At 34.5% G+C, this 23,921-nt stretch overlaps 3 protein-coding genes across 3 annotated transcripts; all 3 read right to left on the bottom strand.

Annotated features, from left to right (window-relative positions):
* Positions 1-827: 827 nt before the first annotated feature.
* Positions 828-4,250, bottom strand: LOC133866674 (uncharacterized). The gene is made up of 3 exons (XM_062303281.1): positions 4,124-4,250; positions 2,621-3,191; positions 828-1,158 (listed from the first exon to the last, which is right to left on the bottom strand). Exons 2-3 carry the CDS (start codon positions 3,131-3,133, stop codon positions 1,000-1,002), a joined length of 672 nt encoding a protein of 223 aa, XP_062159265.1. The 5' UTR covers positions 3,134-3,191; positions 4,124-4,250; the 3' UTR covers positions 828-999.
* Positions 4,251-7,099: 2,849 nt separating this feature from the next.
* LOC133866413 (transcription factor MYB73-like) lies at positions 7,100-8,279 on the bottom strand. Its single transcript, XM_062302928.1, has one exon. It carries the CDS (start codon positions 8,109-8,111, stop codon positions 7,416-7,418), a length of 696 nt encoding a protein of 231 aa, XP_062158912.1. The 5' UTR covers positions 8,112-8,279; the 3' UTR covers positions 7,100-7,415.
* Positions 8,280-18,094: 9,815 nt separating this feature from the next.
* On the bottom strand, positions 18,095-19,154 carry LOC133867044 (protein MIZU-KUSSEI 1). The gene has a single exon (XM_062303718.1). It carries the CDS (start codon positions 19,049-19,051, stop codon positions 18,353-18,355), a length of 699 nt encoding a protein of 232 aa, XP_062159702.1. The 5' UTR covers positions 19,052-19,154; the 3' UTR covers positions 18,095-18,352.
* Between the last annotated feature and the right edge of the window lie 4,767 nt (positions 19,155-23,921).

Below are 23,921 nucleotides of genomic sequence, written 5' to 3'. Positions count from 1 at the left end.
TTATTTTTGAAAAAAAGTAAAAATAAAGAAAAGGAAATAGAGTTTTGGTTACTAAACACCCCCCAGCCTCTCAAGCCATTTGATTTATATATATATATCTGTATATATTTTATTGGTAAGTTAACGCGAATTTGATGGGACTTAACCACGACCTCACCCTCCACCTTGTTACAAAAAGGAAGAAGTACCATTTGAGCTAAAGAGCAATGGCCAAGTCATTTAATTTTAAAGTTAACACTAGAAACTATACTTTTACTGTACAGCTATCGTACTCTCGGCTGACATTTACTTCTTAAAAGTAAGAAGTATAATAAAGTCAAAGGAATAAATGAACACGTGGGTTGTCCAAAAATAAAAAAATGAAAGAAAATAACGGAGTAAAGGGTCTTGATGATAAGACTAATGGCTTTTGAATTGAATGTCATTTCATCATTGTAAAAAATAGGGTGCAAATAGATGTATTTATATAATTTCTCGGGCACAAATGGAGTCATAGAATCAATTTTATACAAGTATGGTAATTGTATATTTTTTAAAAAATAAACAAAAAATGAACGAATTACTGATTGCTTTGTTGTGAGAGATGAGACAACGTTTGACTATATTATAATTCTTCTATTAAATCTCTCCATTTGAAACTAAAAAGAGATAACTCGAATCCATCAATAATAAGAACTCCATCAGACAATTTCCTTTTTAACAAGGGTTGATTGACAATGCCACGTTACTAGGGTGAGATAGCGGTGGGATAATTTCTAACATTACTCCTGATTTTATACAAGTAAACTTGCATTATGTGCATCGAAATGAGAAGTCCATCAAGAATATGAGCTAACACTAGCAGAATTAAATTCCTGCAATAATACTTTTTATGTGCAAAACATGCTTGCTGACTTCGAAACATCCATTAAACTTAAATCTAATGCGTTGTGACTAAAAACATGATGAATACAAACTTAATAGTTGTTGTTCGAGTTGGCACAATATCATTGTATCAGTCTAGCGATTATGTTTCTGGGGACGCTTCATTTTAAGAAGATGAGAGAGACCTGCTATTACATGTAGCCGACTGCTTGGAACGCCTGTCTTTGCTAGTGCCCTCCCTTTTTGGTCCAGCAGCACAAAGCAAGGTACATATGTAATACCATAATGAAGAAGCTGCATTGACAAATGAATATGGAGAGATCAGCTAGAGCTTTATACTAATCACTTAATATAATACAGAGGATGCAGGAAGCCAAACATGTAAGCTATGATCCCGCTATGATACCGAATGAAGCTTAAAGAAGAAGAATTGTACTGCAAAATACATGATGGAGTCGAGCAATAGATATACCGTGTATTTTTCATATACTACAACATAATTCAACTATCCTAGTACATAAGATCGGAGCTCGATCTAATTTTCAACCTACATTGCAACTAATGACCTTAATTGACCTACACACCTTCAATTATATCCAATAGAGCAATTTTTGTCCACTTAAATGAAGACAGTTGGGATTTCAGATCAATATAACCGATGTTAAATGTAATTCATAAAATAAACCTCTACCAGCCATGGTACCCTCATATAGACTGTCATTCTGCCAACACGTGTTTATGCTGAACATGCAAGCTAAATGTTCCTAATTCATAAATTAAAGCTGCTTTGCGTTTCATGCTAAACATCCGAACTAATAATTTAACCAGCAAAACATGAGCCTCGTAACCAAAAACATTTTTGGGCATCACATGGAAACTAAATCAAGTCATTTGATTTCTATAGCATTGCCACCCTCTAGAATGGAGCCAATATCATCGAGGATAGAGCCCTAACTACAAAAGTGGTTGAGAGATTAATACCCAGTTTCCTCAAGAATCCTGTAGTACAAGAACAAAAATCGCATTTTCATCACAAAGAAAAAATTGTCCCCAACATACATAAGTTTCTCTTGTTCCAAATTTTGCAAACATTTTCAATAACTATCTCATATTATCAGCAGTGTCTTCATCTGGAAACGAGATAAGATGTAGTAAAGAGCAAGCCATACTGAACTAGTTATATCAGTTTCAAATAGCAAGATCCTGACACAAAGACTTCAACCCGGTAAATAAGAGTAAAATCCAAAAAAGATGTGGTCATATGTTAAACCTAAACCAAATAGGTCTTGGCCATGATGGAGAAGGGAAATACTGCAATAATATCAGATGTGATCATTCGCCTCTCAAGAATTGGAAGAGTTCACTACACAAAAGTGAATCACAGGAATGATACCAGATATTTCTCTCAATACTTTTTCATCTGTCTCAGATCTGCCAACAACATGGTTTCAAGATGTATATTCTTGGTGCCTCCTCATTAGGAAAAACTTCAGTTACTGTTGCAGTTCAAAATTGCAGTGCATCATACACAGTGAGGACAAACTACTTGGTAACTATGACTACCAGTAACAGCTCAACTCGAACAGCGTTAGCCAAGACATAAAAACCTAAATAGACAATCTGTTCAAAATAATATCTAGAGAAACTCCAGAGTTCCGTCCATTGATGCCAGACAACAATATACAACAAGCAAGCTAAAAGCTAGCCTTGAGACTATATCCATGTGCAAATGTAAAATCAGAGGAATGACGAGTACCTCAGGTAGCCATTTCTCATTTTCTGCATCTGCCATGACAATGCTGAGCCAATCTGAGTTTCTACCCTCTACCTCCGTAATAAAATTAACTAAAGAATTGCACAGCCTGCATTTTGGTGAGTAGAACTCAATCACCGTAGCCTCTTTCCCAGTTGCCAAAGCTGAGGCAAATGCTCTGTGCTCCGCCTCTCCTTGCTCTTCAGGAGTCAAGATCTTCTTTTTTGACTTCAAACTCTGACTTTGGTTGGTTCCAGCATCCAATTGGAAGGGTTTAAAGGTACTGATCCAAGGATACGAGGATTTTGAAACAGAGTTGGCGAAGTTGAAAGCAACAGATCCAAGATTTTGCAAGGATTTGAATATCCAAGGACCCTCAAAGCTGCAAGTGTTGGAATTTCTAGGATTTTGATGGATGTCCCATGGCCATTTCAGGCAAAACAAAGGTTGTTTGGGAAATGGACCCATTTTCTCAAATTTTCCTTTCATGGATTGTGGGACCTCAAGATCCTTCATCTGTTATCCCATGTAGACAAAAGCCGAAATGAAAAATACAGTAAGGGGAGACAATGGTCTGCATCGAACAAGAAAAATAAGTAAGAGAAATGCACAGCACTTCAAAAATAATATTAATGATAACAACATCTTTTTGAAGCAAATAGTTCTTTTTTTAAAAAAAAAAAAATCACAAGTAATACAAGCACCTAATGAGTTTGAATCTACGACATCATCCTCCACCTTGATCTTAAAATTGGAGGAGGTGACATTTGAGCTAAGACTCAGTGGAGCAGATCAAATTTCTTTTAAGAGCATAATGGCCAAAAAACGTGACTAAAAGCTGGTTAAGGTATCATTGACTACAAAAACAAGCAAATTTGATCTACTTCTGGAGGATACTTTGCATAATAGGGATTTCAAAAGCTTTTTGGAACCTGAAGCCCCATTTGTCAAGCACATCAATAATACGTACAAACCTTATAGCTTGACAAATGAGCCTTTTGCTTTGATGTAAGTTGATGAAAAAACTAAATAAAACCCCATAAGTTCTAACCGACCGACCGACGGTTCAAATTTACAAACTTGAAAGTGTAATCAACAACAAACATTGTATCTCTGCTCTGTTAATCATTCATAAGAAGCAGTAAAGGGAACCCAAATCAAAACAGTTCAATATGGAACAATATCAAAGCATGAAGGGGAAAATCAAACGCATCATTTGGTTTCAAAAGGAAATAGAATGATTCAATTTAGAGCTCAACACAACCCCAATTTGCCAATCTTCAAAATTCAAGTTTAATTAGTTACTTTACATACCGAAGATTCAAGTGCCTTCACTACTTTCCAACTGAAATATCTTAATGGGTTTAACGTTTATGAACCCAGAAAACCAAACAAACCCCAAAATTGAATCAAGAACTTTGAGAACCACTTGTAGAATACAATACAAATCAAAGGAAAAATCAGTGAAGAATATAATGACGCTTCAAAGAACGTATATACACGTACCTTCTACAATTCCAGTCCTTGGCCTTCGAACGAAGAGAACTGTACGGCCACTAAGAAACACAGAGAGGTTTTAGGCAGAAGGGCCTTGCTGTTATTTTACTTCTTTTGTATGTCCGAATGTTGAGAAAAATTAAATTTAGTCATTCAGTTTTTACACTATTTTAATTTATACTCTTTTTGTTTTAACGTAAAATATTTTCCGTCATAAACTATTTTCGACAAAATTACTTTTCAGAAAAAATTAATTTTTTGAAAAATATTTTTCGTCGTTTTGCTCGTACAAAAAAATCACCAACGATGTAAAATTGAATCCAGCAACCGTCGCCGAATTCCAGCTATACTGGTCAAATTCCGGAATAAATTTCCAGATTATGGCCGAAAGCTGGCGACGTCACTGAGTTCCGACCAGTGTCACTGAATTCCGACAATTGGGTACTAAAATTCTAGAATCTTCAACGATAGAGTCGGGTTAACAACAAACTCCAGTACCCCGCGGTGATGGATTCCCACAAATGTGTGTACAATAATGAAGAGTTTAAATACACAAAATCGTAAATCGTTTTCCAAAAATTAAATAGGCTTTAATAGTCAAATTGAAAATAATTTCTGTTGATATTTTTCAAAAAACATTTTACACTGAAACAAACGAAGCATTAATCTTTTAAGTTTTTAATTTTGACAATTAAGTTTTCCGTTAATTTCAAATAGGTCCCTCTATCCGTATATGTCTAATTTATTAATGATATATTACGTCATACCAATCAAACAATGTCACAACGCTCTTGTTTGACATGTCAGATGCCAACTGTACGTTTGACATCATTATTTTAAATTACTAAAGGTGTGTTTGTTTTGAATATTATTCTAAATGATATTCTACTTTTTTTCAAAAATAAAATCATATTTTTTAAAATTTTATCTCACAAAATCAAACCTCGTAATTCACACAATGAATTCGAATAATATTCGAATTCAACACCCAAACGGATCATAATATATCCTAAATAAAAAATAATTTTAAAAAAAATAGTGGTTGACATCCGCTTATTGGTGAGAGGGCCACCTCTCACAAGATGACTTGTCGAATAACACTTATGTGACATTAATTGATTGGTCTGACACAGCATATCCTAAATTAATTAGACATGAGGTTGATGGAGGGACTTATTTAAAACTAAACGAAAATCTAATGACTTAATTGTTAAAATTAAAAATTTAAGGACTAAATTTAATTTTTCTCATTTAATAAATTAAGTAGAAAGAAAGTGAAAACTTTGTTCATATTTTAAGCCTTGTTGTTGCTGTATATTGGTGGGCTTTAGGTGATTTTGGGCCTAAAGATAGTTTGGGCTGGAGCATAACATGGACTGGAGAACTTTGGGCCGGCCCGCAAGTGTGGTAAGGAAATTCCCCTTGGTTGACCGGAGAACCTTGTGTTAAGCGTTACAAAGGCCCACCAACCCCCCACCCCCCAAATTTTTTTTTGGATGACCTTAATAATGCCTCACTAATCATTGCCATTAACACCAACTTCTTTTCATGAATGCATGTCAAAAAAAAAAAAATTAATTAATTAATTAATTTCATAAATGGACACTTAACGAAATTTTGACGTTTGGGCATAGCAATTTTATAGATAAAAAGTGAGATTTTAAATTAAATTATAAAAAATAAATTGTTTGGAATTGTGTTTTTAAAAAATTGAAATTTGAAAACATAGAAAATCTATTTTTTCAGGACGCAAGTAAATGATTTTTTTTTAAAAAAAAACGCACAATTTTAAAAATTAAACTGTAATATTACTAAACAATTAATTGCATTTTTTTAAATCGCAGCTTTTAAAATTACAAATTGAAACCTTAAATGTGCTTGTCAACCAACGAGCTCATACCATGAATTTGGCTTAAGAAATGTAAAGGAGTACTGGATGTAGTGTAATTGATTCCCAGGGTTGCTTAATTGAATGTTGCACATTTAAAACATGCATGACATGATGGAATATAAAATTCAAAAGTGTCTATGTAAAGTGGGACACATCTTTGAGTAAAGCTCCTTCTATAATGAGTGGTCATTGTGGTTGGATTTTAATATTGTTTTCACAACCTTAAATTTGTATACTGAAATTAAATTTTAAAAAATAAATAAAAATTCAGAAACAAAATAAAATGATCAATTTTGTTTGGAAAAATTATAAAAACTGTTTCAGCTTTCAAATACTGAAAAATCTTCTCAAATTAACACGTTTTGTATGCCGTCCCCTCGTAAAAAACTATTTTAAAAACAAATCACTAATTTAATTTAATTTTTTTTTTTTTTTTAAAAAAAAAAACGCTTTTCACAAGACATTTCTCAAAAAATAAAATACAAAACACTTAAAAAAATAACTACAAAGATTTTTATTTCAACACTTTTACAAATAGCTTTAGAATAAAAATGTGATTTGTATATAGCATTGCTCTGATAGTCTAATTTATTATATATATAGTCTATAGATGCTTAGGTAATATGCACATTGAACAATTAATGTAAAGTAAAAAGGTAAGGGGGGAGTTCTTAATTAACAATGGCAATTTTTTAAAACCTAAAAATGGTATTTATTTATTCATTTTGTTATTGGACACTGTATGAGTTGGTTGAAACTGCCACGCCAGTTTTGTGTAATAATTATTTAATAAAAATATAATTTATAAAATTACTATTTTCTTAGGGTTGATTTAATTGACGACCTACCTTATTTGGCCTACCTTACCTTGATTACCACACCTTAATTTCTCTAATTTGTGTTCACTTTCTTTATTTGGTTAAGTTATTATTCCCTTATTTTTATATTTTACATATATTTCTACGCTTACATAATAAGCATTACTTATTTTGTTTTCCATGTTTTCGGATCTAGAGATGAGAAATCTTGATCATCAAAGGTTAGGAAAAAAAAAAACAAAAGTACAGTGAAGAATCACTCTTTTATGAGTAATCTGTGCACAAATAATACGGATTCCATTCATATGGCAATGAATTATTGACACGTTTAGAACGGTTTCTTGGTGGCAAAGCAACTGAGATGTCATGCTTGTTTTTTCGTTCCTTTGATCAATGACAAAGCACTGCAGTTGTCTCCTTCGGCTTCAGTTCACCATAGCTGTCAGAGAAAATTCCTTAAAATGCTTAAATCGGAGCCTAGGCAATGGAAATGGTACATTTTCCATTTGCGAATTAAAATTATATTAACAATTTAACACCAAACTAATCCAAGCCCAACTGAGACCAACCGATACACGATCAAAAGACATCATTAATGAAAACCCGAATTTTCGTACGAGGTGGAGGTCACATAATCTCTCACCTCCCTCGCAATGACGTCCTTCATGAAATCCCAAAACCCCGAAGGCAAATGCTCCGGCCTCGGCTCCGCCACCGCACCTTCACCACCACCACCGATACCCGGCGGCGCAAGGGTCAACGCAGTCAATGGGTCATCCTCCTCAAGTCCCATGCACTGCACAGATCCCGAGGCGCCCCCATCGCCGCCACCACCACCACCACCGTCCACTGGCTGTTCTCCGATCCTCCTCTTCAGCGTGGAGTTCCAGTGATTCTTCACCGCATTGTCGGTCCGGCCCGGGAGCAACCGGGCTATGGTGGCCCACCTGTTCCCGAACCGCGCATGGGCAGCCAAGATGGTCTCATCCTCGGCCGGCGAGAAGGGCCGGCGCTCCACGCTGGGGCTCAGCTGATTACACCACCTGAGCCTGCACGACTTGCCCGACCGACCCTTTATGTAACGGCTTATCAGGGACCAGTTTCTGGGGCCATATCGTTCGACAAGACGCTTCAAAATCTGGTCTTCTTCGGCGCTCCATGGACCTTTGATTCTCTCTGGTTTATTACAATCCCTTGGTGTCTTACTGGACAAAGAAGAGTCTGAAGAGGAAGACTCAGACGTAGTCGTAGTAGTAGCAGTAGAAGAGCACCTGTGCATGCCTTCCATCTAAGAAAGCACAGAAAGAGAGAGCAATTGAATGTGGGATTTCGATTTCAAGCGAGCTTCTCAGAAGCAAGGCGCATGTACAGAAATAGGAAAGGAAGTGATTCAGTTTTATACACACACGCTGACACGCACATAGAAAGAGAGAGAGAGAGAGAGAGAGAGAGAGAGGTGCATGAACTTCTTGGGCGCCAATGGGACTCTCTAGAGCACAAGTGGATACTTCTAGGAAATTGGCTATTGTTTTAAAGTGGTTAGGGGGTTCTGATTATCTACGCACCTCGTTTTTTTATTTTAGTTTTTCTTTCGGCGAGCAAATCTTGTCGCAGTTCTGCTTCTGCTTTGTCTGGAATGCTGGATTTGACGATTTTAGCCCGCCGCGAGATTCATTAAGATCTGGTAATCATTTCTTTCTCTGTTTTTTTTTTTTTTTTTTTTCTTCTTCTTCTCTTAACGAATATTTTCCTTCTCTTCCTATTTAGTTTCATCAATACTTTCACATTAGTGACAGACACCAAAATGATAAAGTCCAATTTAGCTAAACAAAGTTAAGTGGTGTCACTGGTGTGTGCAATCACTGTTAATAGATATACATGATATAAAATATCAATAAATTTTAAATAATGTAACAATGTAAACAACCTATATACATTAAATATTGTAAATATAATTTAAATAATAAAATGGCTCATTTTTATTTTTTTTTAAATTGAGAAAATCTTGTTCCGATCTAAATCATTAAATTTGAAAATAATAATATAGGTAAAAAGATATATTTAATTTTATTATCTTTGCATATTTTTTATTTACTTCTGAAAAAAATTTGCAAAAATGTCAAACAAAAAAAAAATGGTGAAGTGATGGGGGAGGGGGGGCAAAAATGAGATTATAACGAAATCAGTTAGATAAAATTAGTGAATAAAAATGTTAATCGTACTCTGATTTGGGGAGTACTTATCGGGAGCGTTTAAAACATGACAGGAGAGGAAGAGCTGTTTAACACATAAATAAACGTTATAAAACGGCATGTGGGACCGCAACCTTTTTGACTACTTTGCCGAACTCCCACAGCTGTAAGTCCCAAATCCATAGCCAGGGTCACCCAAATCGACGGCCACAATCAACCAACGGAAAGTAGCTCTGTTAAAAGTAAGCCCTTAAAATAACTAGTTTGAAGATGACTTCAACGTCTTCCACGTAGGAAGGCCCCACTAACAGCCTGTAAGAATCTCACGTGATTCGAGTTTGAATCCCTTTGACTTTTTTGTGCAATCTAAGAAAGCTACTCACCACACTCGTCCTCCTGGAGCGTCACACACACATTCCACAATTATTGGACACTCGTTATTGAGGAGTGCTACACATCCCATATTTTTTTTCTAAAATTTGGTTTCTAAATGATGTGTCACAATCTCATGTGATTTATCATTTTGGGATATGTGTCATCATCTCATGGGATGATGACACATCATTTGGGAACCACTTTTTGGGATAAAAAGTTGGGAACTAAAGCATTTCCCCTCGTTATTTTCGTCGTTTGAAGTTTGAACTTGATGGCAGTGGCCACTGGCCAGATTAAAATTTTTGGTCAGGGAGGTGACAATTTTTATTTTTTTTAAAATAAAATAAATTATGAGACCAATAATATTCGTCTCATAATTCCAAATGAAATAGGTTAATATTCCATCTGGAAATAGGATTGATATGAAGACGAGTTGGTTAGGCCAAAAAGTTGGACAAAATTGTCTCAACCTTAAAAGAGGACGTCCAATTTTGTCCAAGTTTAATTAGTCCGACTTTAAGGTCGAGACAATTTTGTTGAACTTTTTTTTACTTAATCAGTTCTTCTCTATTTCAAATAAAATAAAAAAGATTTTATTTTATCTTTTTATACTCTTTTTTTTTTATGTGTTGTTAACGATAATATAACTTTTATTATAAATTTCTTATAAACTTAATGTGTCAATTCATAATTTGTGAAATGGTTTAACTTTTTCACTCTTCAAATGGGTATATATAGTAGCTTAATCATTTCATCAAGTTTATACGGAATTTATAGTATTACAATCATTTTTTTTTGTTTTTTTTTTAAGCGTACCGAGAACTTGACACTTTACCATCAACGTAAAGGTGAGAGCACTAGAACAATAAGATTAGTATTAGTAAAATAATTCAGTCGGGCAGTTTTTTACTAATTTATTTTATTAAATTGACATTCGTGTTTTGAACAAGTAAATTTGACATTCATTTGTTTATAAAAAATCTTTATCCTTTTGAGATTGTTTACATTATAAATATAATATGCTAAAAATACTAATCATAAATTTACATTATTGTTTATAATAGGAAAAAATACATATATTCTCTCAAATTACCACTTAATCAAATTATCAAAACATGTCAACATCTTTTTAAGACCAACAAAAAGTACAAAAAATTATATATATATATATATATATATATATATATATATATATATATATATATATATATATATATATATATATATATATAAATGAAAAAATAACTAAAAAATAAAAAAATAAAAAATAAAAAAATAAATAAAAGGAGAAAAACCCGTTTATATTTTTAATTTATTATTTTTTTATAACTTTTTGTTATTTTATATTTTTTAAAAAAAAAAATTAAAAAATTTATAAATGACATTTTTGTCATTAGGGAAGGACAATGACATTTTTTTATGTGAAATTGATACAATGGGGGCACTACTAGTATTTTTAACATTTTTCTTAACACAATTAGTAGTTTGAAAAAGACATTGACAATGGGATAGTAATTTAAGGGAATTATGTGTACCTTTTCTTTTATAATAAAATAAATATAGCAATGCAATCTTTCTTCTTTTTCTTTTATTCCCATAAATAGCTCCATACCATGTGAATATTTATCTTAAACTGGGTTGTTTGTTTGCCTAACCTGTTGTGACATTCTAGCGATGTGAGCTTCATCATGTCTCGGAGCTTGTACAGTACGGGCTTTACCACAATGTGAACAGGGAGTGGAATCCATCATTGCATCTTAGCGGCCCACGTGGCATTATTTATGGAATTTTGGAGTCTTATGGTTGCCCTGAGATGCAGCTTTAGCGAGAAGCAGTTGAGCAGTTGATACTACAGCTGGCACCAAACCCTAACTCACCGACTTGTTTCAAAGTTTTCAAAGATCAGTAGAAGGACAGGCCGCCCTCAGAGACTTGGACGCCAATTATTCTCAACAAGTGGTTATATATATGGTAGGACCTTCTTACAAAATTTGTACGTATTACGCATATTTTCATTTTAATAATTATTTTTAAATTAAATAAACTAATATTTTATTGCATCAATATTTATTGTTTTCTAAAATATGGTCATTGTGATAACTGATAAGGCCAGAATTTTTCTTTACATTAACATTTGTCGTAGAACATGTGAAAATCAAATACTACAATAATTTTTATTAAAATTTATTTATTTTTACATGCTTTAAAGAAAGATTATTTTAATAAATTGAATTGAATGATAAAACTCTGTCATGTTAATAACTCATGTGTAATATACTCTAAAATTTTAAATGATTAGTATGAAACAAATATCTTTGTTAAAAAAGGCTGAGCCGTTGGATCAGCAGTGATCAGTGGGGCCCATGCTGCTCCCTTCCAACCCGTTTGCCGGTTGGTTTGGTCCTACTGAGTACTGGATTCACTGAAGCACTGCCCAATACCGCGTGGGAACGGGTAATTTGTCCTTCTCGTCCCGGTCAGACGACTCAAACTACTGGTTCATGGTTGTTGATTCATTGTTTGTTTTCTTCTGCCTGTTTTCGCTTGCTGCTTGTTTGTTCCAGAACACTGATAAGAAAGTACAAAGTTTTCGTTCACCTTGGTATTAAATTGACTTTATGTTTCTTTGATTTATTCTATTAAATTGATATAATATTTAATTTTAGAGTATGTAAATTTTACATTTATTTTTAATAAGAATAATAGAACATGTAACATATATATATATATATATATATATATATATATATATATATATGTGTGTGTGTGTGTGTGTGTGTGTGTCATTTACTTACATATATTAGTATGGAAAAATCACATGCTCTAAGAACAAACATTAATTTAATATACTGAATTATAATAATTTTTTCGACTCTTTGTTTAGAGTGACAACTGCTGACCGGACCGTGATAATTGAGAAATGCTAAGAGCCGAAGAGTACCAAATCTTTTATCAAGAGTATCAAGATAATGTGAAACTTATTTATTGGAAGAGATCGAAACAATTAATAAAAAGAAATAATATAGTTTCTAATAAATAAGCTCTACATCATCTTGGTACCTATCAATTGATAAAAGATTTGACACCTCTACCATTTTTGATGATAATTTCTATATATATATATATATATATATATATATATATATATATATATGTGAACTGTAAGAATCTTAAAAAAGTTGTCGGTGTGATATTCTTGCTTTGGTTGTATTGCTTGGAATGTATGTCGCCAAGTGCTCATATTTTGAAGACTAAAGATACTGATCCAATTAAGCCATGGTACCATGCATTATGCTACTATAAACAACTAAAATCTTGTCAAGTTTCAAGATCGAGCTGTCTCAAGCTCTCGCTTTCAACCAAAAAATAAATAAAAAGGAAAGAAAAAGCGAAAATCTTTGCAGTAAGGTGATCGGGAATAAATGTAACCTTCCAAAACGAAATTGGAGAAAATATATGTTTCTGGGGCAGGTTCAGAGTGGCAATTCCATTGGTCCAAAAACAGTACTTGGGTAGTTGCCACAGATTAATTTGGGCTAGGCTAGCATGTCCGATACTCTTTTTAAATCTATTTTTCTGCACATAAGTCAGAGAAATACGACAAAATTAAAAAAAAAGTGTCACAATTAATCTCATGTGATTAATTATTTTGAAAAATATGTCACCATCTTATGCAATTATGACACATCATTTGGAAACTAAATTTTTTTATTGGGTGGTCACCCAACTAAATGGTGTAGGCGCTGAAAAACAGTCATTCTCGAAGTTTATGTGCAGCACCGTTCCCATCTCTCTTTACAAATTAGTGACTGCCCATGACTGTAATGATGTTAGGAGGTGACAGGCATTTGCAGATATACTTGCATACCTTCCTAAATAGTCACCTCCAATTTTCAGGACAAGAACTATTTCCTTTGCGTCACCTTCCAGCACGATAAATTGGATCCCAAAATCGTGACAAAATTCCACTCCTTGCCACGCTGCGAGAGCCTTTGCTACTGTTGAGTCTAATACATAAGGTGCGATGGTGCACATGGAAGCCCGCACATGGCCATTGTGGTCTCGGGCTATAATTCCTACAACCATAAGCTTGTTCTTTTGGTCCAGGACCGAATACCAGTTTATTTTTATCTGACCAAGAGGTGACCAAGTGTGCATGTACTGAAGAGTACACGTGGTATTTCAACGAGAAATTGAGTTAAAAGCCTACAGGCACATGCTAATTTACATTTTAACACTTGCTCAAAAGATAAAAATGAGAAGATTTCTTTACCGTTATGTACCTCGTATATCTACCAATTAAGAATCGGGATTAATTGGCTACAATATTCTGTTCAGATTGCTGTTATCTTGACTAGAATGGTGAGAGATCCTGATGAGGCCCATTTGGCTGAACATTCTTAGCCTCATGCAGGATAAGAATGGCCTTGCTCCGATTCCTGTAGACCTTTTTACAATGCGTTTGAACATACAATGGCGAGAAAAGAACAATGGGAATATATATAGTCTGAAAGTCATATGATATGGCTCAGCAGGACATTCTTGTCAGGATCGATGCTACTCTCTCTCTCTGTGTCTCTGTACTCAAATATAGGCCCAATCTGATAATGAATAATTCTGGAATGCTGGATCGACCAAATAATTAGGCCTGTTTCAAGGGTTAATCAGTTTCAGCTTCAGCGCAAGGTGGTGGATGATTGTTCCTGTCCCTGCTGTGGCTCAGAAGAATAAACAACCATACACGCTGTGTGGTCATGTCTTGCTGCCCAAGACGTGTGGGGTGAAAAGTTCTCTTGTTTCCAAAAATGTAATACCCATCTGTCGAGCTTTGTGCATTTACTGGAATATAGTTTGCAAAGGTTCAGCAAGGATCAAGTGGAGCTTTTGGCAGTTGTGGCGAGGAAAGTTTGGCTTCGTAGAAACTCTTTGGTTTTTGAAGGGGTGTTAAGACATCCAAAAGAGGTGTTAGAAGAAGCTATCCTATCGTTGGAGGATTTTAGAAAATGGAACAGCTTGGAGGAATCTAATGTTCTGCAGTCAGAAAGTGTTTCCTCCTCCAGGATGGATAGATGGAGTCCTCCCCCCATGGACGAGTAAAAGTTAATTGGGATGCCTCTATAAATTTTAAGAAAAAATGCATAGGGGTGGGCATTGTGGCTAGAAATAGTTTGGGGGATTTTGTGGGTGGAAGTAGTATCATGCAGAATATTGAAACTGACTCCAGAATTGCAGAGTCCTTTGCTGCTTTAATGGCAGTTTTGTTTTGTAAAGAGCTGGGCCTTAGTGAAGTCATCTTGAAGGAGATGCTGCCCAAGTTATTTCTGATATTAATTCTCCTCCTCCACATTTCTCCAAGGCTGGGCATATAACAGAGAGTGTATCATTGGAGCTAAAAAGTTTTTAATTTACAGATTTTGTTCATGTACCCAGAGAGTTGAATGGCGTGGCACACGTTCTAGCCAAGGTAGCAGCTTTGTATAATCTAGATTGTTGTTGGTTTGAAGAGATACCTGTATGTATTTCTAATTTGGTGCTTAGGGAAAAGAGTTTTGTCCCTAGATCTCTTGTTGTGGGATCCTGATTTGTAGTTTTTGAAGATTTCTATAGGAATTTTTTCTTGGTTTAAAAAAAAAAAAAAAAAAAAGGGCCTGTTTCAATACATGGCAAGGAGACTGCGGATCTGAATTTCAACAATTTGTTTTTTGGATTACTCTTTTTATATTAATTTTTATTTTTGAGATAATCGGTGATTTAAGCAGAAGTATAAGGTTCTCAGCAATCACAACTCTTGTTCCCCTGTGAATTATTATTTCGAAGCCTCAAACTCATGAGTTTCAAAAGGTTACATAAAATTAAGAAAAGTATTAACTTCAAATAGAAATTAAACGATTAAATTCATACTTTTTTTATTAACTTAAATTTTTGAAATAATTGGTGATTTAAGCAAATTTGTATCTCAATTATTGAGAGAGAGGAAATGAACCCACATGTGAAAAGAAAAGTTAAAAATATTAAATGATTAAATTCACTCACAAGAATATATTGAGGTGTTATATCTCAATTCTCAACTTTATAACTAGAAATTGGCACATAATAATGCATCAAAAAGGAACTAGTAAGAACTTTATTGAAGGCCTTTCCTAAAGCGATAATAGTCATCTCAGTAACATCAGTCGCACCTTTACATCTACTCTTAAAAAATTAGATGTGACCTTACTGAAAATTATGTTCAACTCTTAATCAATGAATAAAATCTTACCTTACAAATCCAAACTGTCGACTTTAAATGCTTTTAGTACCAGTACCATTGCATTAAAGTATTCTTAATGGGCTCTCTACATTTGATTTTTACTCTAATTTGACAACAAAAAAAAAAAAAAGGATAAATACCCCATTGGCACCTGAGTTTTACGTGTTTTTAAATTTAGTACCTCAGTTTTGTTTTGTATCACAGGTGGTACCTGAATTAAGGGTAAAAACCCATTTGGTACCTCTGTTAGATTTTCCGTCCAAATTTTAACGCCTCGCCACGTGTCAACCGCTGAGGTTGACACGTGGCACTACATAAAAAAAAATTAAAAATTAAAAATTAAAATATTTAGAAAATGATTAAAAAAAAAATTAAAAAAAAAAAATTAAAAAAGAAAAAAGAAGAGGGGTGGCTGAGCCACCCCCTTGGCCGGTCTGGCCGGTCTGGGGTGGCCGAACCATCCCCTATGGGGTGGTTCGGCCACCCCACAGTTGAAAAAAAAAAAAAAAAAAAAAAATTTTGAAGGGTTTTGGCCCTAGGGGGTGGCCGAACCACCCCCTAGGGCCACGGGGGTGGTTCGGCCACCCCCAAGGGCAAACCCTCAATTTTTTTTTGATGGGTTTTGGCCCTAGGGGGTGGTTCGGCCACCCCCTAGGGCCAAAACCCTTCAATTTTTTTTTATTATTTTTTTTTTTTTCAACTGTGGGGTGGCCGAACCACCCCCTATGGGGTGGTTCGGCCACCCCAGACCGGTCAGACCGGCCAAGGGGGTGGCTGGGCCACCTCCTTGGCCAAAATGGGGTGGCCGGCCACCCCCATGGTGGCCAAGGGGGGTGGCTCAGCCACCCCTCTTCTTTTTTCTTTTTTTAATTTTCTTTTTTAAAATTTTATTATTTTTAATCATTTTCTAAAGATTTTAATTTTTAATTTTTAATTTTTAATTTTTAATTTTTAATTTTTTTTATGTAGTGCCACGTGTCAACCTCAGCGGTTGACACGTGGCGAGGCGTTGCGTTAAAATTTGGACAGAAAATCTAACAGAGGTACCAAATGGGTTTTTACCCTTAATTCAGGTATCACCTATGATACAAAACAAAACTGAGGTACTAAATTTAAAAACACGTAAAACTCAGGTACCAATGGGGTATTTATCCCTAAAAAAAATCATATAACATGCTCTTTAGCCAATGTTATATTTAATACCGGTCATAATTCCTCTTTAAATGTAAAGAGCTTAAAAAATAAAAGTTAACTTTTCTTAATATTAATTAATATTATTTCTTCCCTATGCACAGCTAGGGTTTGAATTAAAGTTGTAGTTGGGTTAAAAAATTAAATTATGTTAGTTAGTTTCACTAATAAAAAAAATAATATTTAGTTAAAGTAGAAAAATATTTAGAGAGTTTGATGTTTAGTAGATTTGAAAAGTTGCTAAATTAGTAGTTTTTTAGAATTAAATTTAGAGAAATTAAAATTTGAAGAAACCATCGTGAATGCTCATACATTTCCTCTCAAAATATTCTACTCGCTTAATGAGGTTTCTCTGCTGTCCCTCGTGCCGGCACCACTCCGGTGATTCTCTCCTTGTTTTGCATGTACTCGATCACAATCCAGTTTGACTGTGCAAAGAAAATGCATTATCAATCATTAATCGTCTTTACGGCTACTTAAAAAAGTGTTAGATTAGTGCTCACATACAATATTTAAGCTTTCACTTACCTCAATTTCTGCGCGGAATAATCCATACAGTTCTACATATATAGATGAGAGATGAGAGCTAGCTCTACTCAATCACATGCTGTTGTTCCTTTCAAAGACCCCATGTTTAATTTCAGAGACTGTGCCTTTGGCCCCGCTAGCTATCTCACTGGCCAAACACACATCATTATATTAATTATGAAATTGCAGAAATTGTCTTGTTTGAAAAATAAAATTAAAAAAATAGAGAACTGTTTGAAAATGAGAAAATTAAAACTCATGTTTTTGTGCTAAGTAAGATGTACATTTTTAAAAACCCATGATTTTAAAGGTTTAATTGTATTTTTAAACAAAATACACAATTTTATCAAATATTTATCTGCATTAATTTTTATTAATTACGTTTTGAAATTTCTATTTTTGAAACTATTAAACCAAACGGACCCGGACTAAACCCTAAACTGATTCAATCAAGATACATGACACTTATACTTGCAATGAACAAATTTTCAATTGCAGGGAAGGTATATATGGTAGCCCGAAGATCACTGAACAAACTGTAAATTCTGAAGAAAATTCAGTCATATATATGCTTCTGGAAATCAATTCCAATTAAACAAGCCGGGCGTTTAATTTCACACTCGGCCATGCAAGCGGCAACGACTAATTAACCATATATATACAGGCGAGACCACAAACCCGTGGCGAAATATTTCCACTAATCACATTGAACAAGCAAAAAGCTTGAAAAAATGATTTTTATGTAACTTTTAAAAAGCTTTCTTTAAAATATATATATAAACATAGAAAGGAAGGACAACAATTTTGCTGCGAATTGCAAAGGTGAGAGAGATTTTACGGCTCTATTTGTCCAAAGGTTTCAAATAGTCCGCCTACTTGTTGAGAGCTAGTAAGTAAACTTTATAAAAATTCTCTCACATTTGCTGTTGAAATTGCTATTAATGAGCAGCAAATTGCCGAAAATCCGACGCAGAAAGGAACATAATACTCTAATTAATGAGCCCTTACAAAGAAAATACTCAATTCTGGCCCTGCTGCACCATCTGGATTTATCATGTACAAAGATTCCGAATCCTTTGATCCAACAACTCTCTCGAATCTGGCTCTTATGTACGTCAATTCCCCATCGGCTGTTTCTTTCTCCGACGGGGATGGAAGAACCCCGGCACCCATTGAGACCCCTCGCAAATGCTGCATGACATAAAGCTCATCATCGGACATCTGCTTCCTCCTAATACAGTAACCTATCTTTCTCCCATTACAATAAACCGCCCAGACAAACTCCTCCAACAGTTTCTTCTTGTGAGATTTTGTTTCACTCTCTAGCGCGATTCTGACTACATCCGACGACATTTCCTTATGAAAAGCACTGCTGTGTATCGGTAGCTCTATGACAAAGATCGGCATGCAATGAGGGTCCTCCTGTATGGCTAGGCTTACTCTCCCTTTCCGATAACCGAAAATGGTCCCCGTCGTCGCATTGTCCTTGAGTAAAGGCTTTCTGGGTCTTCCCAGAAGTGCCACCATCTTGCACCCTGAGGTCAACATGGGGAAGAGCTTGAACATTTTTAGGAGCCCGCCGGTGGACTTTGTGCGTTTCTCACCACCCGGACCCGGAGCACTATGCCGGAGGAAAGACAGTATTGCCGGATTCTCCATTCGGTAAAACGGGCTGGAGTGTACAGGAGGCATTATTGGACTTCTGTTTAAGGTATTGGTTCAAGGAAACCACGAGAGGCTTTTGTTGGAGATATACGGGTGTCAGGAAGGTAGGATAATTATAAAGAGTGGACTGGGCTGGGATCTATAAAGGGAAGGAGAATGGGTGTTAAAGTGTCATCTGATGTGAATATTTCAACAATACCCTTCACGCAAGCGTGTCGTTGGGAAGCCACACATAAAATATTTAATTTAAATGAGAGGCAAACGACGATAAGGACAAGAGCGGTTGGTCACTACTAGGTTGGATCGTCCTTGGAATCTTTGAGGTGGGGATGGGAAGAGAAAAACATATCAAGTTGGTTGATGGGAGAAAGAAAAATGGGGACTAAAGCTTGATGTGATCAAGTTTAGTGATGAAAAGAGAAGGGGTTGAATGTGATAGGATAAGGGAGGTCGGACCACAAGAAGTGGGGAATGGGAGGAAGAAATTTGAAAAAAGAAGGAAAAAAGGACTCTGGCAATGTTGGTTTCGCATGTGCCTCTCTGATCATTAAAAAGGGCATCAACATCAATTGCTTTATGCTTTTCCAAACCCCTCACTAACTAATTATTGAGGTGCAGCTCATCTTTCCCCAAACATATCTTCTGTTTATCCATGGAATTTTCTTTTGCTTGTAAGTGACTCTCTCATTCTTGTGGCGCTTTTTAGTTGCCCCCTTTCTTATACGTCAGACACAGCATAGGCTTATTCAGCGCTGGACAGAGGCACGTTAGGCGCGCAATAGATCGATATCAAGAGAATCTATACATAGGGTACATTATAATCATGTGGGAAATTCTCTTTTATTATTAATGCTCTTGTTGCTTAGTCTTTTAGGGTCTCTCTTTCTTCCATTTCGATCTCCTTTAAACATATTACTAACTTAAGCATCAGAGTTACTTCTGATCCAACATTGCTGACTTATTATCTCTTTTATAGTTATGAATTGGTCTTTGTTTGAGAAGAGAATAAATGTTCTAACAAATGTAAACAGAAGCCGATAATATTCTTTTCTCAACACACTAAAATTAAACGTTAGTTATCCCTACAGTAAATCCTAATTAAAGGCTAATAAAATTAATTGCTCAAAGGATTCCGTGCATCTTTAACAAGCATGTTCAAAACCATCCCCCAAGGGAGAGGTCTTGTGGGGGGGGAGGATTTGGAAGGAGTCCTTTCTTGCTTAGCCTGCAATTATTGACTGACCAAAAAAACAATCCAACCAAAAGGGGTCTATGCATGTCATCTTACTTTGACATGACTGATAAAAAAGAAGAAGAAGTTGGCATCACCACCACGGTACGGTGTATCATGAGCATTAGATTGATTGATTGATCGAACAATATTTACTGTGTTAGGTAGGTACCTTTTAAGAGTTGCCAACCTCTTTCATCTCTAGTTGCATAATGGAAAGCTCAGTTTCTACATGTTTACTGTAACAGAAGACCGAAAGAAAGATAAAAATATAGCTTATTGGGCTCATCATGTGATTTATTGGCCGCGGCTTTCCCTGCCATTCTTCCATCTGATCAATATAACTTATTGTATGTTCTCATATGTTCTCATCGTATGGTTTATTAGGCCGCAACCACCCCTTTCCATCCTTCCCTATTCGTAGAGGTAATTACGACCCCCTCCCCCCCTCTTTTTTGGTTTGGTTCAGTTCGCGCGGGATTGTACTTAAAAAAAAAAGATATTATTGCCTTAACTTGGTCTTTTAATTTGTTAGCACATAAAATAATATATCATAATACGAAACAAAAAATTTAAACACTTAAAAAAAAAAAAGAGAGAGAGAGAGAAAAGGTATTAGTATACGAAGTCATACATTTTTCATGATAATGTATTTTGCCTCGGCATCGGTTATACGTGTGTATATTTGATCCTACGAGGACAAAATTCGTCAATCATAAATGTCATGTGTCAGATTTTAATTATCGAAACATAAGTACAATATTATATAAATCAACCTAATTCGACCAATTTAATTTAACGGTATAAAACTCCTAAATTATAACTTACTAATTTGATAATCGTGTTAAAAATGGTCGATTCTACTCTCTCATTCTCACTGTACGTTCCCATTCGTCCCGCTGGTTTGGTGCTCATCATCTCTAGCTAATCCCTGCCCTAGAAGTTACTTTTTAAGGTTTGGAATTATTTAAAGCAGGAAAAAAGGAGCTTGTACTGACAAAAGTGACCTAAAATAATTCTCCAAGATAAGCTGCATTTGTCGTTGCCTTACAATTATTGTGAATCCCACTTCATTTATTAAATGTTATTGGTTTATTTGGAATTGAATGACAGTCCAGTTTTGGAAAGAAAAACCCCTGTATATTGATAGATGAAAAGACCAACATACTCTTTAATTAAGAAAGCTTCTAACTTAATTCTCACGCAATGATTAATGTGAGTTGTGATGAGTTTAAAGGTTTGCTTAAGAGTTTTTGTTAGTTTTAGGAACCTAAATTCTAACTTTGGAAAGTTTTGACCTGGGATTCAAATCTTTTTATATTTACACGTACATACTCAATAGTTATAATATTAATTAATAAAGTTATTAAATTCGTTCTTTTAATCAACTTAAATTTTTTAAATGAATGGTGATTTAATATACTTTACTAGCAGCGATTTTGAGTTCAAATCTTTTTCGTAATTTACCTCACATTTTAATTAAATATTTTATCCTAAACACCTAATCGACATGTACAAATAATCTTCTTAGCATGAGAAAAATGAAAATGAAGAAATGCTAAATAATTGATTTAAGTATGCGTTAAATTCTCCTGAAAATTCTCCTTTATTTTGTAGACAGTGCAAAATGCAAATGGGTTATGAGCCTATTCGGTGGTGGAGGAGCGAATTCGGTGTGGTATCACCAGGGTGCTCTCGGGTCATTGGGCCTTAAACCGAAGGGCCTCTTTTAAAGGGTGGCGTCTTGGGTCCATGGGTCCAACAGGTTTCATTCTTCTTTTTTTTTTTTTTTTTGTTTTAAATTAAAAAAAAAAAATATCATGGACTCATGTTGGAATTGCTATTGGGCTTCATTGTAATGATATGCTTCATGGATTTTAATGGATATACAGTATTTTTGTTATATTATATGTTAGACTATATTGGCCCAAGCCTAGTGTTCTGTGGTACTTCTACATTGTACTGTTGTACTATCTGAGTATATTATTAGGTTGCAGCTAAGAGTATAAAGCCGGCCGATTATAACTGGCCGATAACCGGATAACCGATCAACTAATTTGATATTCAGTTGAAAATAATCAGTAAGTGGCCTCTACCGGAGCAGTTGTCGATTTTAAAAAATAGTGAAACTAATTATAACCGATAACTGGGTATATATCAACCGGTAACTGTTGGTTATTAAATATCCGATTAACCGGCTACTCATTTACCGGAGCTGGTTAGCGATTTTGGCCAACCGGCTACCCTGCTTACAGTTACCGATTTTAACCAATAACCAATAACTGTAACCAAATTTTCACCCTTAGTTACTACTAGATTAGTTGGCCTCTATATATTAGGTGTTTCCTCTGCAATTCTCAGTGTAATTCAATATATAGTTTTTATTTTCACAATTTTTATTATATAGGACATTGGCAAATTTTTGTAGACTTTTTGAGAAAATTGTATTTGAACGGGACGTTGTCAGTTCGAAGGGTACATAAAAGTTAACAGCAATAAAATCGTTGTCATGAACTAGCAAGGCTAGGGAAGCTAATCGAAGAGAATGATCTTTAACATGGATTTCAGATAGAGCAACAAACAAGAGCTGCTACACACAAAATAAGCAACCATATAAAGAGGCCCAATCAATTCTTGTTATTTTAGGCCCAAGTGCGGCCCAAGGCTTTAGTAGGCCAGTTCTGGGCCTACAAATCTAGATTCATAATGAATTGAATTTTATTGAATGCAATGAAATGAATGACTGACATGTTTAACCCATGCAAACTTATGCTAAATAATTTGTTTAAGTTCGAACAAGCTCAATTAGCTTATTTATTTCATATATAAAGATAAAACTGTAATTGTTGTTGTTTTGTTTTTTATTTTTTTTATTTTTAAATCCTATTAATGAGTAGTTATTTAATTATAGTTAAAATTTATTATTTGAGTAATTATAAAAGTTTACTCAAATTTTAAACAATCTAATATTGAGTTTATATGTTTATCTTATAGAGTTATAGTATGTATATATATTCATTACATACACACACACACACATATATATATATATATATATATATACATACACATAAACCCACACATATACACACTAATACACAACATATATATCCAAGCTCACAATTATAAAAATTCAAGTTATATCTATTATATTATAAATAATAATAATTATTATTTATCATTTTAAATACTTAACATATTCTCATTATAAAGTAAAAACTAATATTATTAAAATAATAAAAATGAAGTTATACAAACTTATACAATTTCACCTCGTTTAACAAATGAGTATAAATTATTGTTCAAGCCTATGTTTATATAATAAATGAGCTAAGCCCAAAATTGTTTGCTAGCAATTATGTTCATTTACGGTCCTAGCAAATGTTTTGACTTAAGGAAAAAAAATAATTATATATATATATATAATAGTAAACTAGCGGTGAGGATCTTGGAGTAATGCTACGGACAATTTCTTCTTTCGTAAAGCATACAGATTTTTTTTTTCTTCTTTTAATTGATTAAGGGAAAATGTTACATAGGAGGATCATTTCCACTCCTGATCCAAAATGAAGAAGAAGTGGACGATCCTATAAACGAAAAAGTAGTGGGCTTCCCAACAATAAACTCAAAACAGACCAAAAAAATTGCAAAAATAATTACAAATTG

The sequence above is a fragment of the Alnus glutinosa genome, chromosome 4 (assembly GCF_958979055.1).
Source record: "Alnus glutinosa chromosome 4, dhAlnGlut1.1, whole genome shotgun sequence".
NCBI classification, from domain to species: Eukaryota; Viridiplantae; Streptophyta; class Magnoliopsida; order Fagales; family Betulaceae; genus Alnus; species Alnus glutinosa.
The sequence above is the reverse complement of the archived record's forward strand: the minus strand, read 5'-3'. Positions and strand labels throughout refer to the sequence as shown.

Excerpts from the sequence above, each read along its gene's own strand:
- LOC133866674 (XM_062303281.1), bottom strand. The coding sequence starts at position 3,133 with ATGAAGGATCTTGAGGTCCCACAATCCATGAAAGGAAAATTTGAGAAA. Across the intron at positions 1,159-2,620 it reads ATGAGAAATGGCTACCTGAG|CTTCTTCATTATGGTATTAC; the intron begins GTACTCGTCATT and ends TTGTCAATGCAG.
- LOC133866413 (XM_062302928.1), bottom strand. The coding sequence starts at position 8,111 with ATGGAAGGCATGCACAGGTGCTCTTCTACTGCTACTACTACGACTACG.
- LOC133867044 (XM_062303718.1), bottom strand. The coding sequence starts at position 19,051 with ATGCCTCCTGTACACTCCAGCCCGTTTTACCGAATGGAGAATCCGGCA.